This window comes from Podarcis cretensis (assembly GCF_951804945.1).
Source record: "Podarcis cretensis genome assembly, chromosome: 6".
Classification (NCBI taxonomy): Eukaryota; Metazoa; Chordata; class Lepidosauria; order Squamata; family Lacertidae; genus Podarcis; species Podarcis cretensis.
Genome location: NC_137175.1, coordinates 53772321 through 53790401, shown reverse-complemented (window position 1 = coordinate 53790401; position 18081 = coordinate 53772321). Strand labels below are relative to the sequence as shown.

At 41.7% G+C, this 18081-nt stretch overlaps 1 protein-coding gene and 1 long non-coding RNA gene across 5 annotated transcripts; one reads left to right on the top strand and one right to left on the bottom strand.

Moving 5' to 3' along the window:
* Window positions 1-692: 692 nt before the first annotated feature.
* On the top strand, window positions 693-11234 carry LOC307218307 (riboflavin-binding protein-like). Its single transcript, XM_079980550.1, has 6 exons — window positions 693-799; window positions 893-1064; window positions 1882-1981; window positions 3339-3467; window positions 8496-8607; window positions 10834-11234. Exons 2-6 carry the CDS (start codon window positions 923-925, stop codon window positions 11077-11079), a joined length of 729 nt encoding a protein of 242 aa, XP_079836676.1. The 5' UTR covers window positions 693-799; window positions 893-922; the 3' UTR covers window positions 11080-11234.
* LOC307218326 lies at window positions 4791-18056 on the bottom strand. 4 transcript variants are annotated; one of them, XR_013839893.1, is made up of 4 exons: window positions 17711-17968; window positions 12971-13037; window positions 5107-6257; window positions 4791-5007 (listed from the first exon to the last, which is right to left on the bottom strand). It is a non-coding gene; the product is annotated as an uncharacterized lncRNA (long non-coding RNA). The 4 variants fall into 4 exon arrangements; XR_013839894.1 differs by having other exon boundaries at window positions 5557-6257; XR_013839891.1 differs by lacking the exon at window positions 4791-5007 and having other exon boundaries at window positions 5015-5706; window positions 6182-6257; window positions 17711-18056.
* Window positions 18057-18081: the final 25 nt, after the last annotated feature.

The following is an 18081-nucleotide window of genomic DNA, read 5'->3' as shown; positions in this document are numbered from 1 at the left end:
GGCGGGGGGGGGGGGGAGCTAGGAAAGATTCACCATCTGGAATCCTAGAAAGCTACTGCCAGTCACTCCAGATGAATTGGATGTACCAATGGTCTGATTCAGTATCAGACAGCTTCCCATAACAGGCCTGCATAACTTGAGTCGAGAGCAGACTACCATTGGCTTGATAAATCTCCTTGTTTTGCTGTCTGGCTAGGACTGCAAAATCAGGCTTTTAGCATCCACATGTTTAAAAAAAGGGGGGTGTTCTTAAGCATCTGTCAAGTCAAAAAACTGACTTAAAATAAAAAAAAAATCATACAGTGAAGCCTATACAAAATAACAAAAAATAATAATGGCACCCATTGACTTCCAACTTACCCAATGAATCTCATAGCCCTTGACCAGACATGCCAAAAATTAGCTAGATATTCCATGGCCTCAGTATTGCTTCTATAAAAGCCCTGCTCTAACTTCTTAGGTTAATGTGTGGTACAATATGGCCTAGCTGCTTCTGAGCCTTAAACTTCAATATATCTTCCCTGAGCAGCATTGGGTCACATTGTGCAGTCTGTTTTAGAGTCTTCTGACAGACTACTGTTGGAGACAGGATCCTAAACTATGCCCAAACTAAGTTATTATGCCTTTGCTGCAACTGACCCTGAGATAAGTCTGTTAGCTTTGCAAAGGGTCAGGGAACTTTTCTTGGCAAACAAACTATGGATTTCTGCTGACAGGCAATATATATAGAGAGAGAGGAAAGAAAGAGCAGCAGCATTTTGTGTTCCAGCCTATCTCAGAGACGAAAGAAGCAAGAGGTGTGTTATGCCCTACATTTATTTCTGAAAATTTAATGAAGCTTGCTCCCCACCATCCCCAAATTCTTTGACCGTAATGTACTATTTCCATACAGGGCTATTAAAAAGACAACGGCAACAAGAATATGCTAAGGTTTTCAGTGCTCCTGTTCTTCGCTATCTCGGCAGTGTCAATCAGTGGAAAGAGGCAATGTCTGGAAGGAGCAGCTCACAAGCACAGACCCAGCCAGGAGAATAACTTGCACGAATGCACCCTATATTCCAAATGTAAGTCCCGTGAAATCTGTGAAATATTTGCAAAACTATTTAAGTTAGCCTTTACATTAACTAACCAGCTCCGATGCCACCCATATTAATTTGATGCCCTGAAGAATTTATTAAAGTTAAGTTTTTATATTGATATATCAATATATAACCCATATATCCAACGGCACAAGAAAAGTCAGCTGCCCAATTGGTTATTTGCATCAATTGGATTTTAGTGAATGTGTGTGTTTTGGCCCACATGTTGAAATCTTATTATCACTTGCTCCAGGAATGATGTTAGGTTGTTGTAATTAACAATGTGTGATATCCTGTTTATGCCTGAGCTTTATGCATCAGGGTTTTGCTTCTAAATGGGGCATGCGCTGGGTGGAGTGGGGTAAGAACTGTCTTTATGAATTTGTCAGTATCAACAATTTCAGCTTATGTTCATGATTTCCAAAGGGTCCCCCCCAAGTCTTTTTTTTAATATAGAGATGATAAGTGCACTGAAGGAATGAAGCTCACATTCTTTTGCATGAAAATAAATCTGTATTACTGTATAATTTTAAATCTGTATAATGTTAAATTATCATTTCCAATATCAAATTTGAGTTTGAAGTATTTAATTAAGATATTTCCTTTGTAAATTTTAACTTCCCAATAGTATTTTGGTTTTAAAACATGTTTTTAGTAGCATCTTTTTCATTTTACAAAAGCACATGAAAAATAATGACGGAACTCACTTCCCATTTTTAACTAAGGGACCACTGTGGGAACTTACGGTACGTTACAAAGTAAACCTTCAGAATGAGATATATTTGTTTTTAATTCCCCACAGCCTCTTGTTGCTCTGAAGACATTACAAAGGAACTAGCTGATTCACCAGTGATTAAAGTAAATACCACCTATTGGAACCGATGTGGCAATAACAGTAAATTGTAAGTGACTTGCCCTTGTTCTTTTTCTCCAAGTGCATTCAAATTTTTTCCTTAATTCAAGGGTTCTTAAATGAAGCATAACTTTGTGAAAAGCACAGCATAAGGCTACTGCCCTTTTTGGGGGTATGGCTTGTGTACCTTTAACAGTAGCATTGCATGCAGAAATGCATTGCGTTCAGTTATGCGTTTCATGACAGTGCAGTTGTTGAACTGTTGAAAACAGGAGCCATTGCAGAAAAAAGGTTGGAAACCCTACTTCCATATGCCAGAAGCATCCCCTCTTTTTTGACTGAACACTTACATTTCATTGACTTTAATATATTGTATTATTATCAGAGCACAGCAGGTATACACAGGGGAAGAGTTTATTGTATGCATTTTAAAATTTAAAAAATACATAAAAGTAGAGGCTCACTGCAGAATAAAAAGCATTTCTGCATCAAACCTATTTATTTTTGTAGAGTACATGGTTCACAACTACCCCCATCATCCTATCAAAGTCAGAGTGGCATTCAACTAAATTTTAACCAGAACAGATCTATTAAAACTAATAAGTATGACTAAGTTAGGTCATTAATTAAGTGAGCCTATTTTGAGTAAAACTTATTATTTGAGTAAAACCTATTCTTCAGATGTGGGCCCTTGTGTAGACAAAATGTTACTATCCATGCACCAGAGGGAAATATTTAGAGGCTTGGGGATCCCTGAAGTTTGCAAAAGTTCAATGGCTCTTAGAAATGCTGACCAACTATTGTTTGGGATGGAGGTTGGAAAACTAAGGGGGGGGGGAGGTGAAATGGAATAGAGTATCCTGGGAAAGGATGAAGCTGGCTGGCTGAAACCCTAAGTAGGAACACTGAACACTGCAAGACTGTTGCAAATAACACTTGCCTGATAAGGCATAATGGCAGAATCTCCATAGAACTGGAACAGATGCCTGTGGATAGTATGTGTTCCATAACCAAATAAGTTCTATTACAGAGTGTCTGACCATTTAAGTAGAGGAAGTCAAAGGTGTTAGGATAAAGCAATGGCACATTATTCTCCTGTGTATTGTATACCATAAATACATGCAGGTCTTGAAATATGTGAGTGCCAGGGGCTGAACGGCAGAACTCTAATTTTATTGTAAACCGCTTTGAGATTTTTTCTTTAAACTATAAAGCGTTATAGAAATGAAATGAATAATAAAAATAATAAATAATGTTGCCTTGGTACCCTAACCTAGCCTAAAGTGTTGCATTCCAATAAAGATCTTTGGAAAAATGCAGGCTGATCTCCTAGAGCATAGAGGTAGCCACATATGCAATGCTAGTTGTTTTTCATGTAATAACAATGGTTATTTCTAATGCAACAGATGTCAGAGCTATCTGAAGAAGATAGAATGCTTTTACAGGTGTTCACCATATATTGCACATTGGGCACATCCCCACTACACAGCTGCTATTGTGTCTGTTCCCATGTGCCAAAACTTCTGTGATGACTGGTAAGTTGGGGATTATGCTTCTCATTTTAATAAAACAGTATCTTTCAGCCATCAAATGCCCAGGTAAACAAGGAAGTTATAAAATTCCTCTTGATGGTTAACAATTAGGGTGACAGACACACCTCAGTGTGGTTGATATTGAAGCAGGAACTCTTGATTCTTGGGTCCCAAGATATTTAGGGCTTTGTATGCTAGTACTAACACCTTGAATCGGATATGCACAAAACCTTGCACTGACAGAACATTCGCCTTAGCACTATTTTGAACACAACCCTGACATTCCCACCACCCCATTACATCCCTGTGCCTGTTTTACAACATGCCCCTTATTTTAAGATAAAGGCAAACAATACAACACACATGCCAGTTCTACTGATGGACAACTTTATTCTACAACACTTTAGCTCTGTAGAACTGATGACAAAGTTCCTGAACATCTTGCAATAATCTAGAGAACCACACAACAAGCTCCACATGTACAGTGGAGATTTGAACTTCTGTTTCTTGACAAGAAGCAGAGGTTGCTGATAGACCTCTGTTCAAATAACAGAGTTACAGATCCCACGGGGCATGTTCAAGACCTTAGATGGAGCTTTCTGGATTGATGTCTGCTCTCTGGGGGTGGTGTTCATTTGAGCAGACTTGTTCCCAAACGATAAAATATTAGTAGTTCCTCACACTATGGACAATATATTGCACCTATCTCTGGCCATCATCTAATTCACTGAGGAACACTTTGAAAAGAGAGTGAGGAATAGCGAGCAGCACTTCTAACACTGCTCTGGCATCCCAGATACCACTTATCCACAACACTTTAACCTCTAGGTTGACAACTGGGGGACCAGGTAGCATTCTTCAAACAGCTGGATTTGACCTAGGGTGCTCAAGTTATTGACCCACAAATGAGTCTACTTCAAGCTATATGCTGGGAAAGCTTTGAACAATGTTTCTACTTCTCCTGTATACCCAAGGCAGAAGTTGCAGAACTCTTTTGTTATATAGACAGTAGAATCTGTTTAACATACTGCATGGCTGCTAAGGAGATCCCCATTCCCCACATCCTACAGAGATCCTTATTTCAAAATCCTCTGAACCTTTGTTGTAAAGGGTAATTTTCACAGTGTTCAGAAGAAACAAGAACTTGACTTTAAGGGACATAAGGAATCTTACTTCAAGCTTTCCTCTTTCTTTCTAATGGCTTGGAATTTCCTGCACCAAAAGCTCATTTTTCAGCATATATGTGGACTTTGGAGAGCCCTTAGGGGTAGCTTCCCTTTCCAACCCACCTGCCAAAGAGTCCTTGGACAATTACAGAGGAAATGGTGAACTTGACACATTTAATAATTCTCAGCACTGACATAAGGATTTGTTTTAAATGAAAACAGATCTCTCTGGTGAATCATACTTTGGGAAAGTACATTGCTTTTGTGTTATTATTCCATTTCTTTGACACTGTACACCATATGGTTTTTCTCCAGATATCCTGATATCCTATTTCTCCAGCCCTCAGTATACTTTAAAGCTGGGTCATCATAAAGCACTTAAAAAAAAATAAAAGGCAAACCAAGTAATTGATAAAGTATCTACTTTTCTACACTCTTATTTAGAAGTAAATCCAACTGAAATAAATGGGACTAACTTCTGAGTGTGAATGCATTCTAGTGGGCTGCAATCTAGTGACTATTTTATCATTTGTTGGCAGCATGGAAGTAAGTTTGTCAGATCCAGTACAAGGTGGGCCTCCAGAGTTTTCAATAGTTTGACCAGGCAGAGATTAAACAGAGCTTTTCCTGTCATAGTGCTAGAATGAAAGGAGAAGCTGTGCTTGTGACATATCCCCCTCCTGTACAGTAATTAAAGTAGTTCCCTGTTGGATCTGACGATCACAGCTGCAAAATAACCATCCTGGAAAGCCAATGCTCTTGAGAGCTCTTGAGAAGGGGAAGGAGCTGCAGAAGGAAGAGACAGCTGTGTGCATATCCTGCCCTGCCCAAGCCTTCAGAGAAGCACTAGGGGAAAGAGAAAGTGTGCTGCTAATTCACTATCCTGTCGCTCAGAGCTGGAAATGAAAGACAAGTCATTATATTGCCTATGGTGAGGGCTGTGGAAGGGAGCAGGCGATTAGTCTCTGATCCTGTTCCCACTTGAGAAAAGGATCAGGGACATGCTGCCTTCTCCTTTCCTTTAACCTTCTCTCCCTTTGTCTGTAATTGTTGAAATGTCCTTTAAAAAACCTGACCTAGAATATTAATCAGAACGGGCGTTATATCATCCCTACTTGTATTGACAGTACATAGCCTTGAAAAGCGGGACTTTAGGCAATACAAAATTCAGCAATGACACACATGTCGCAAGCAATATTGCCAGGCTGCAACACGGAGAAGCAATAGAGACTTATTTTGTCCTTTCCTTTGTTAGTCCTTTCACCTACTCTGCCCACCGCCAACTCCCATGAGCAGGCCATGCAGCAAGCAGTGGAGACACAGACAGAGAGGCCAAAGAAGAAATAAGTGTGGCAACTTATTTTCTTGCTTTCTCAGTGGCTTTAGAGAAAAGGTGGGGAAGCTGGAGTCCGGCCACATCTGCCCTTGCTGGCTAGGCTGATGGGAGCTGGAGTTCAACAACTTCTGGAAGCCCACAGCTTCCCCATCTCTGCTTTAAAGCTGCAGTGTAAATTTCAACGTCGTCACACAAGTCACGTCTAAATAGCAAACCTGCTTTGAGAAGATGAACGTTCACCCTGGCATTAGCACATTATCGCAGGCACTGCTTATGGGCAGATTTTTACACCTGTAAGAAATGAAAACATTACCTTTAGGAGCTAATCTTAATTTCAAAATCTTACTACATCTGCTAAAAATTGCCCGGAAGAGTCAACTGAGATGTTCATAGGAGCCTGCAGCTCTTGGAGTTTCTATTATATTTATATATTTTCATGACCAGACAGGAATAATAAACTGAAGAGATGCCTTTATAGCATTTTAAACAATAGATTCTTCTAGCAAACCATGATCTAAGGTAGTTTTTATGTCGTCGTCCCCTTTTAATTTGTAGTTCTTTAAGATTAATTTGTAATTAACCTCTTTAAACAATATTAATTTTAAAACTATTACCTTACTGACAGGAACTAATCTTTCCACTAACCATATTTAAACTAAGGCATGCTTCTTATTTATAATATTAATGTGATTATACAAAATGGTTTCTTTGATCCCAGTCAGAAGTTAGGGGGTTTGCTTGAGTTTTGCCAAGGCAAACTTCTACAAGATACAGGCTAAAAAGGCTGGCAAAAGATGAAAGGAGGAGGGGAGCCAATGTTGCTAGTGTTATTATGACTCAAACATATTTTTTCATTAATTTCCATGGCAACATAATCATCATACAGTGTCAGCTTTTGAAAAAAACATGCTGTAAAAGACACAGAATCTTAAAAGTGTGTTCATATCACGCCTTTATTTTTAAGCACAGATTGCATTCATATAAATGGTGTGACTAAAGCCAAATACAAACTTATTGACCTGGTATTTGTAAACTAATACAGTGGTACCTCGGGTTAAAGACGCTTCAGGTTACATATGCTTCAGGTTACAGACTCCGCTAATCCAGAAATAGTACCTCGGGTTAAGAACTTTGCGTCAGGATGAGAACAGAAATTGCGGCGCAGCAGCAGCAGGAGGTCCCATTAGCTAAAGTGGTACATCAGGTTAAGAATAGTTTCAGGTTAAGAACGGACCTCCAGAATGAATTAAGTTCTTAACCCGAGGTACCACTGTAATATGCTGAGTACATAAGAAAGAACTGTGCTTAATTCTGTTAAAATTTAGATACATTCTCTTGCCAAACAAGAAATCATGCTTCAAAGTCCAGTTTATGCAAACATGTTATTCTTTAAGCATTTTCTAGCTGAAAACAAGGTCAAAGGAACTGGTTCACCTGTTACTGAGGGCCCCTGCAGACAGGAATTTTAGTATGTATTCAAGGTGATTTGTGCTCTTGTGGGTATCAGGATGGTCATATGTGATCTTGCATACAGGGCAGTTCACACCATCAAAACACTCTGGATCACACAGCATCTGTTATGAGCTTTGCATGGCCCATAGCTTCCCTACCACCCAAACGTTACTTTTCAGATCACAAATGTTCTAGGTGTTTTTTAATCCAACATTTATAGTACTGCAGAGCTTGGCTACTCTGGCAATGCATAGACTTAAATTTGCTTCTTGGTGATGTCACTACTTACACATACTTCCTATTGATGCCGTTTTAGTGGAAACAACTGAACTTTTAGCACAACAATACACAGAATCATAGAATCTTAGAGTTGGAAGGGACCCAAGGGTCATCTAGTTCAACCCCCTGCAATGCAGGAGTCTCTGCTAAAGCATCCATGACAGATGGCCACCCAACCTCTGCTTAAAAACCTCCATGAAAGGAGAGTCCACCATCATCTTTATAATCTTTTTTTTTTTTTTAAAGGGCATAAGGTTGCACTAAAGTGGGATGCCACAACGCTGTGAGGAATACAGGCTCATTCACTTCTCCTGTTAGATCAGCTGGCATTTACTGAGCTGGAAATGAGAGGTGGAAAGGAGAGGGATTGTGTGTGAGAGGTGTGTAGGACCCTGTTACTGACCTTAACAGATTGGAGAACTGGGCCCAAACTAACAAAATGAATTTCAATAGGAACGAATGCAGTGTTCTATATTTTGTTTATAATTTTCACATTTACAAATTTTCCACATTCACATTCACCATACAAAAACAATACACAAGGTTTTACACTTAGGCAGGAAGAACCAGATGCACAGATATAAGATGGGGGACACCTGGCTTTCCAGTAGTACATGTGAAAAGGATCTAGGGGTCTTAGTAAACCACAAGCTTAGCATGAGTCAACAGAGTGATGCAACAGCTTTGAGCTAATGGAATGGAAGCAAATGCTATCAGCCCAGCCTACACACCTTCCTCTGTGTTGATTTATGAGAGATGGCACATAAATCAGTCATCTATGCTTTCTTTACCTTGCAGGTATGAAGCTTGTAAAAATGACTTCACTTGTGTTAGCAACTGGCTGACAGACTGGGCAATTGATGAAAAAGGAGAAAACCACTGTAAGAACGCGTGCATCCCCTACCATGAGGTAGTGTATCATAATGAACCACAAACAGTGCACCTATGTGATGTAGCCAGAAGGCTACATATAGCTCTGCATTCAACACCAGGGACCTAGTCTAGTAGATGTTCCTTCAACAAGAAAAAACTCACCTACTCAAACTCCACCGGTATTCCAATGTCCTTTAGTAGAACTTGTGCACAGTAGTAGAGTAGTAAAGATTAACAATAATCTGCAACAAGTCACTTAACTGAATTTCTAAATTGTGACATCCATAAGACAAATTCTAAACCATGTGTTAAAATGAAGTGATGCGTTATTTGTTAGAAATAGATATATCTAAAAATATGTTTTCCAAGTTTCCAATAGCTGATCTACTTTTTCTGAATTAAAAGATAATTGTTTTACAGTGAAAGGAGGAACTTAACACCTGTGTTTGTGCACTGCTGTGAACTTTCATTCAGAAGTCATGTCCAGAGTGATCATACAAAGACACAAAAATTATCTTAAGGCAAATAATTCTGCTTCATCTGCATTGGAAGGAATTGACAGTGCAATACTTTGCATGTCTGTGCAGAGGACTTTCTCTTGGAGAAGTGGATCTAACATAGCAGACTGAATTTATCTCAAGCACCTCCGATTCAGAGACACAAGTTAATTATCCAGCCCTAGTGGAGGCTGATTGAAAGGAAATAAAGGAAGAACAGTGAGTACATAGAGGGCCTTTGTGAACCTGCTTATTTCACTAACAGTCCTCACTTTGGGAATCGCTGATCTAGATTAAAAGGATGCAGGTTTTGTATTTATTCCTAACTTTTACATTGCACCTTTCCGCCAAGAAACTCAAGGCATTATGCATGGTTCCTCTCCATTTTTATCCACACAATGACTCTATGAGGTGCATTAGGCTGAGAAGTAGTGACTGGCCCTAGGTTATCCAATGGGCTTTAAAGCTGAGTGGGGATTTCAATTTGAGTCTTCCCAGTCATAGTCTGCCACTCTTAACTACCACACGGGCTTGCTGATTACTTTCTCAAAGCAATATCAATTTTGCCCTTTAATAATGGCCCATAATACATGCTAATTTACCAGCTTGCAGTCTATTCATCAAACCACTGCCATGTGCTGCCCAATCACATCCCAAAGTATGTTGCTGCTTCTACATTTGGCAAGACGGAAAGGGGCCGTGTATCTCAGCTAGAGATGACTTGGGTGACATCCACACCATACACTTAAATAACATGGCTTCCCCCAAAGAATCTTGGGAATTGTAGTTTAAGGGTGGTGAGAATCAAAATTATGTGAGGGGTAAACTACAGTTCCCACGCTTCTTTATTTAAAGTGTGCTTTAAATGTATGGTGTGGATGCGACCATGCTTCGCATGCAAAAATGTCCATACTTCAGTTCCTGGTTAAAAGGATCAGGCTAACTAGTGATAGGCAAAACCTCTGAGAGCCTAGAGCATGGGTAGGCAAACTAAGGCCCAGGGCCGAATCTGGCCCAACAGCCTTCTAAATCGGAATCAGCGTGTTTTTACATGAGTAGAATGTGTCCTTTTATTTAAAATGCATCTCTGGGCTATTTGTGGGGGCTGCCTGGCGTTTTCACATGAGTAGAATGTGTGTTTTTATTTAAAATGCATCTCTGGGTTATTTGTGGGGCATAGGAATTTGTTTTTTTGTTTTTTTTTTTCAAAATATAGTCTGGCCCCCGACAAGATCTGAGGGACAGTGGACCGGCCCCTTGCTGAAAAAGTTTGTTGAGCCCTGGCCTAGGGAGCAATTGCCAGTGAGAGCAGGTTAAAAAATGGGCTAGATGGAAACACTGTATAAGCCAGCTTCCTATGTTCTTGTGGAAGCAAAGAAAATTGAGATTTCTGTTTGAGTTGGCTCACAGCTGAAAAGAAAAGTGACTAAGATCCAAAAGGAATAGAGCTGGACAGCGCACTGAGGGAAGAGGATTTGTCTCTTTATTTCCATTGCTTTTAACTCATACAGTAAAGCAATCAGCCGCTCCCTGCCCCCCGATTTGTACAAATGGCAGAAAGGAGCAGTGGAGGGTGAGTGCTATGTGCCCTACATGGGCTGTTGTTAATCCTGGACCAAGCTTTTCCAAGCATGGCGTAGTAGAAAGATCTAGAGCAGGAGGAACATGTGGCCCAATTTTGCAAAGTGTCATCAAGAGCCATTTCATTTTGTGTCTATTGCATTGGATGTCGTAAATTTAAACAGTTTTGTTTCTCTGACTCCTAGATGTATGGCAATGGGACTGACATGTGCGAGAGCATGTGGGGAGATTCACTGAAGGTAAGTGACTCCCCCTGCCTGTGCCTGCAAATGGATGAGATGGATAGCAAGGTCGTCAAGCTCTTGGAGGAGAGGGCCACCGGTAATAGTAGCAGCAGCAGCAGAAGTGATGAAGAGCAGTTCTGTCGCCTCAAGTTGGACAAAATAAAGAAGCTGAAGGAGCCGAAAGAGGAAGGTGTGGAGACATTCTAAGTGCCAGGGTTTCTTTAGGTTTTAAAGTGACGCATGTTGCACCTTTCCACTATTAAAACAATACTCAGGGTGGCCATCAGCCACACACACGAAAATACAATAAAGTGACTGAACAATTAAAATAACTTAAAAAAATTAAAAGCCTGAAAAGTAAACAGTGTGGCAGATAACGAAAGCATCAACCACCATTAAAAATGGCATGGCTAACCGAAAGCCTACCTCAAGAAAATGGCCTTCACTTGGTGGCAGAAGCTGAAAGGAGAGGGAGGCAAACAAACCTCCACAGGAGAGAGTTCCATCACAGGGGGCTGGCACAGAAAAGACCCTGTTGTACATCATCAGTCAATGTCAGGATCCACAAAGGGGCCTTTTCACCAGATCTCAGAGTGTGGGCAAAATGGCATGGGAGGGCAGCAGTCCTTAGGCATCCTAGACCTGAGTCATTTATGGCTTCATTTGTGATAACACTTTGAATTGTCTAGATGTTGCTGGACTACAACTCCCATCATTACTGACTATTGCCCAAGCTGCCTGGAGTGATAAAAATTGTAGTCCAACAACATTTGGAGGGCACCATGTTGACTGCTGTAGCTAGTTGGGTGCTGACTCTAGTTTGATTATTTCAGTTCATCCTGCTCCCTTCATTTGGGAGAGTAGGCCACTTCATCAGTGTTCTTCAGCCTAGGGTCCACAGATGTTGTTGGACTTCTAACTCCCATCATCCCTGACCCCAGCTGGCTGGGGATATGGAAGCTGAAGTCCAACAACATCGGGATACAAGGTTACATCATGCTGAAAGGCAACATAAATCAGCTGCTGGCTTAATCCCTTCACTCATTTACTTACACTGCATAATAGAATTACAAAGCCAGTTAATGAATACACAAGTGAGCAAGGAAGCAGTGCACCTGCAAATCCTAATGAATTGCAGAATTGTATTATTAGGTTCTTTCAGAACCCACTTCCAGCTCTGTTTAGCTGTATCCGTACTGAGCGGTTTCCATGGCAACCAGACGTAACTGCACTCTTCACTAATCTGGTCTCAGCCTCCTAGCAGCCCTACAAAAGGAAGTGGGATAAAGCTCCAGGCTGGAGATATCGGCAGTTTTAACAATTCCTGCCTGTTACCTTTGGCATATGTCACTTGATTTGAACTCTGGAGTTCTGCTTGCCTTCATCGATTAGATACTTGGCAACAAGTGAAGTCAAACCCACACCATACATTTATCCCAAAGACCCCTGGGAACTGCAGTTTGTTGGGTGTTGATGGTTGTTAGACCCCCCCCCCCAGCTACAATTCCCAGCACTATTAACAAATTACAAAATATGACCTCTGCCTAAAGGTAAAGGTAAAGGTACCCCTGCCCGTACGGCCCAGTCTTGACAGACTCTAGGGTTGTATGCTCATCTCACTCTAGAGGCCGGGAGCCAGCGCTGTCTGCAGACACTTCCGGGTCACGTGGCCAGCGTGACGAAGCTGCTCTGGCGAGCCAGCGCAGCACACGGAAACGCCGTTTACCTTCCTGCTAGTAAGCGGTCCCTATTTATCTACTTGCACCCGGGGGTGCTTTCAAACTGCTAGGTTGGTAGGCGCTGGGACCGAGCAATGGGAGCGCACCCTGCTGCGGGGATTCGAACTGCCGACCATGCAGTCAGCAAGTCCTAGGCGCTGAGGTTTTACCCACAGCGCCACCCGCGTCCCAGCGCCACCCGCGTCCCACCTCTGCCTAACATAGTTTTAAAAAATGTTATATTGTCATTTTTCACAATAGAAGGGTTACAGACATAAGCAGTGAAAATAATTGTAAAAACTAATAATAAGGATAAGGATACAGAAGGGAGGGAGGGAGGGAGAAAACCAGGAAAAACTGAGTGTGGAATTCAACATTACCATAATGGCTGCTCTTGGGAGGTCTGCAAGGGGTGAAATGGATGAAGTAATGATGGCCCTCTAGTTCCTTAGATAAAAACAAGAAAAAAATAGAAGAGCAATTGAAGTCTTAACTAAGCATGAAGTAAGTAAAAAACCATAGGTAACAATACCCTTCCAAAAGACATATGAGAAGCCCAGCATTACATGCACCTCTATTAATATTTGTGAAAAAGGATACCAGGTCTCTCTAGCTTTGACCATGGACAATTTTTGAACCTACTGGGTGTCTACTAAAAACCTTCCTGCTCCAGAATATTGGGATCTACCTGATCATCCCCAGGATTTTCAGTTATTGATACGAGAGTCAATAAAACTCAGGATACTGTACAGGAGCCTGCTACTGTTAGGAGGGACCAGAGTGGGCAAATAATGCCCTAGCAGAAGCCAGTGCTTGCTCCAGGTTTGAGAAGGCCCTGGCCAGTGTCCTCTGGTGGGCCCTCTTGTCATAGATTTAAAGAATTGTAGAGTTGGAAGGGACCCTATCTAGTCCACCCCACTAGATCATACATGACAGGTGGCCATCCAACCGCTGCTTTAAAACCTCCAGTGAAGGAGAGCCCACAACCTCTGGTAGCAATCTTTTCCCACAGGCAAACAGCTCTTTCAGAAAGTTATTCCTGATGTTTAGTTGGAATCTCCTTTCTTGTAACTTGAATCAATTGGTTCAGATCCTAGTCTTTGAAGCAGGAGAAAACAAGCCTTCTCCATCCTCCATGATATCCTTTAGATATTTGAAGATGGTTATCATATCTCCTCTCAGTCTCCTCTGGACCAGGCTAAACATACTCACTTCCCTCAACCATTTCTCATAAGGTCATCTTACACATTACAGGCAATACTTAGAACTACACGTATGTGGAACCGGGTCTAGTAGCTTCAACTGATGGCCATAATGAAATAACTGGCTCTTAACTATTGAAGGAAATATTTTTGTTATGAGGGAAACATTGACAAAACTTCTGTCAAATCTTGCTGGCTACTTTGTGACACTAAAGCTGGTCCCAGTGAAGGCATTGTTCAATTGTGGATTTTGATTGTTTTCCCAACGAATCGGTACAGTTTCCTCTCCTTTTTGTGTGTGCTGACTAAACAGTTACTACAGTTACAAGCAGCGTGAATCCTGAGAAGAGAAATATGTGTGTGTACATATTTTTTCTTTCACTCCTCTGCAGCTCTTGCAGTGGGGGACCACACCCCTTAACTCCTGAGCCCTGCTGTGTCCCTGGTTTACCCCAACTCTGGAACGGACACATTGAATCCTTGGCAAATTAAGCTTCTGAGTCTCCTCTCACTCAACACAGCTGTGATCAATTAATTACACAGACTCTAGAGTTAATTTCCTTGTTAAGCCATTTTCCTTCTCAAGAAGGTGATTGTCCCCAAGGGGGAAATGAAATGTACTGTAACTAGCATAATGTAACACTGAGGTTTTACAAGCAGCGCTTGGGATGTTTACTCATAAAAACAAGCTGCCTCAGTGGATTGTATCCAGGCTTAATAGTTTAAACAACACTGCTCTCAGCTATACATATCAAATGTAAAACTCCTATAACATAGGAGGAAGATTTTGTAGGGGCTCTGGCAAGCACAGCTTTTATGTCACAGTCCTACAGGAGCTGGAAAAGCTGCACGTGGAGCCTCCTTTCCCTCTGTAGTTTTGTTATACAATTATGCTCCCATGTGCATTTTTAGCGTTGGGTTAGGCATATCCTATTTCACTGTTCTTGTCCTGACAGTAATGCCCCACCCCAGATTCTCTATAACGGGGATAGGGAACCTGCAGCCTCCAGATGCTGCTAGACTCCAACTCTCATTGACTCCAACCTGCATAGCCAAAGATCAGGAATGGTGGGAGTTGTAGTCCAACAACATCTGGAGGGCCACAGGTTCCCCACTCCTTCTGTAAAAGATATCATTTTAGTAGATGCAGCCTATGTAACATTGCTGCAGAAATCAGAAACACTCACTGTTCTTTCAGTCTTTAATAATTTTATCAGGGATGGCTATTAACCAAGTCATAAGCCACTTGGTTCCCAAATCAATTTATTTATCTTCTGGCAATCCTGCCAAATAAAGGTATGGTAAAACGCTTTTTGACCGAAACTAAAGTTGTTCTTAAAACATTCTAACAAAGAAAGTATCCACATTGTAATGCTACATCTCTCCTTGTATGGGGTGCCCCAGCCATGAGCCTGCAACTGCAAACCCCTCTTACTGCTTGATAACGTGATGGAGTCAGTTGTGTGTGGCAAAATACACTTGTGACAGTAGCTCCCAGCAACAAAGAAGCTGGTCACCCCTGCACAGAAAACTTCAAAATGTAAAACATGGAGCTACGTTTTCTGTATAGTCTGCAACTATTGAGAACTTTAATTTCAGAGAGGCATTCTGGAAACCTCAGTACATCAGCAAATCTTTTTACTGGTGACTCAAATTCTAAACAAATGATGTCACTGGAAAACCATTGTATGCTTTAAGAGTTGCCTATGTCCCTTTGAGAAAATTAGTGAGAGAAATATTGAACATTCCAATAAGTAAAATTTTCAGAAGAGGGAAAGCAAAGGATTTAAAGGCAGGAGTTGTTAAGCAAAAATTGTTATAAATGAATAGTAAAATTGTTTCTGGTATCAGCATGTAAATCTGGAGCAAAAAAATGCATTATGTGCAGCCTGTCATTCACCTGGTATGTTTTTGCACTGACCAATTTTATAAATCCTGTTTTATGAACCTCATACTAGGTGGGAACTAAACAGAAGAGTCCCCACCCCTTCTATTCTGCTGTGACATTGTTCCCGGTATTCTGACCCATTATGCTACAAAGCTAAACAAATGGAATAGGGATTTTTTTTTAGATTATCTACAAAACCTTAATAATGGAAGTGGCCACTTCCACAATTGTTAACCCTCCTCCTATATTAATCACTGTATTTAAAACATGTTGCAGTTGTGCCCCCTGCTGGAAGCATCCACCTCCTGTTGTATAACTTGGAGAAATGTTAAGGATTCCCTCCTACTGGGATGATTTGTGGTCTCCATTATCAAACCCCAGGAACTGTAAAAGTGGTGTTAGGTTATCAAACCCTCAAGAGTCAAGTTTCAAACAGTTGCAATCAGACTACTGCAATTGATCCATGTGCATTTCAAAACTGGTTAAACCACTTACTTTAAACCAGGGGCGGGGGGGGGGATCTGTGGCCCTCCAGATGATTTTGGACCCCACCTAGCCCCAACCAGCATGGCCAATGGTAAGATATTATGGGAACTGTTGTCCAACAAAATCTGGAGAGCCACATGTCCCTGATCTCTCTATTAAACAGCACTGTCTGATAATATGTCCAAGTGATATGAACATCTGTGGTGACGTGTGAAAAAATAAATCTTAATCTAAATAGTATTTCAGTATTTAAGAGTGCATTTCTGCATATGATAATGTTTGTATTTGCTAGTTAGGACAGAGACCAACTATAGAAACGGTGGTGCAACATTATTTCAAGTACAAAGTACAAAGTTGAAGCCATTACAGTGGTACCTTGGGTTACATACGCTTCAGGTTACAGACTCCGCTAACCCAGAAATAGTACCTCGGGTTAAGAACTTTGCTTCAGGATGAGAACAGAAATGGTGCTCCGGTGGCGCGGCAGCAGCAGGAGGCCCATTAGCTAAAGTGGTGCTTCAGGTTAAGAACAGACCTCCGGAAGAAATTAAGTACTTAACCTGAGGTACCACTGTATAAGTAAGGGAACTTTACCCTCCCTTAACACTTGTAAGGCTTACAAGAGCTGCCATTTTCCTACAAGCCCTGTCTTCTAAATAAGTTAAATTATACAGTATACTAATTTATCTCATTTTTTATTTTAAAAATGCAAATGTTTCTTCTCTTTAGCATCATGACTCCTGAAGTGACCAGATTGCTTGGCAGTAGGTCTGGTGTATCATGATTGAAGTAGTATTACTGCCAGGTGTAACAGCAAACAATGCTCACTCACTCCAGTCAAGGTGCATAGTTAGCCACAGGAAACAGGTGAGGTGAAAGCATGACAAATCATCCACATACACCCCCAAAACCACTGAACTTTCGCACCATTAGTAACTGCAGATATATCATATATTTTTACTTTCTGAATTTTCTGCAGCAAGTGGAAATCCAGACGAAATGTAAAAAAATAATAATACTGTAGTAGTATGGGCTGGCCTTATGATGGTGACATGTGGAACATGTGAAAAATGTGTGAGCACATGCACAAGCAGCAGCAATTCCACAATGAAGAAAAATAAGGATTGTCGCTTGCGGTGCAGTATATGCAGAAAATAACTTGGTGTGTGCATTGTTTCTCAGGCGAGCATACCACAGGAAAAATGCATACCAAATGCTAGGAGAATGGGAAGGCCGAAAATAAAGGGGGTGGGGGCAAAGCTAACATCCCTTGAGAAACACGGGGATTCTTTGGTGTCCAAAAAGAGCTCGCGTGATAAGATAGAGAAAGGGGTTGACAAAATGAGGTAGAACTCTGCTCTGAAGCCGAGTGGGCGAGGCATGGGACTTGCCACTCAGGAATCCTAAACGATGGTGTCATGGGGGGCACCTGGTTGCGCCCCTCAGAAATGTGCGCCGCGGGCAATCGCCCCCCTCGCCCCGCCCACGCTACTGTTCTGCTATTATGGGATATCTTGGACTTGGGGAGGGCAGAGTAACCCTACCACTCGACTTTCAGCGCCACGACCATAAAAAAACGCCTCGGGCTGCTGCTCCTGATTTGATGGCTGTCACTCAGCTTTCCCGGTCCCAGCCAGTAGGGAGGCCGCCCCACCGCCCACATTCCTGCGGCTGAAGGGCGGGCAGCGGCAGCAGCGAGCCCGGCTTTGCTCTATCCTGCCTGCTCTGAGAGGCTCATCCTGCCTCGCTAACAAATGGGTGTCTCTCGCGCGCGCAGCGTTCTCTCCCGCGCATCCTCTCTTCGACCCTCTCCTTCTATTACGGGCAAAGGCCTTCACAGTCTATAATGCGCAAGCGCCAAGAGTCGCCTTCCTTCTCCGGCCCGTCTCCGGCTCCCCGAGACATGCGCAGTGGT

Bases quoted from the DNA above. Each gene is read 5' to 3' on its own strand.
- LOC307218307 (XM_079980550.1), top strand. From the start codon at position 923: ATGCTAAGGTTTTCAGTGCTCCTGTTCTTCGCTATCTCGGCAGTGTCA. The intron at 3,468-8,495 runs GTAAGTTGGGGA...TTTACCTTGCAG, and splicing joins CAAAACTTCTGTGATGACTG to GTATGAAGCTTGTAAAAATG. The intron at 8,608-10,833 runs GTAGTGTATCAT...TCTGACTCCTAG, and splicing joins CGTGCATCCCCTACCATGAG to ATGTATGGCAATGGGACTGA.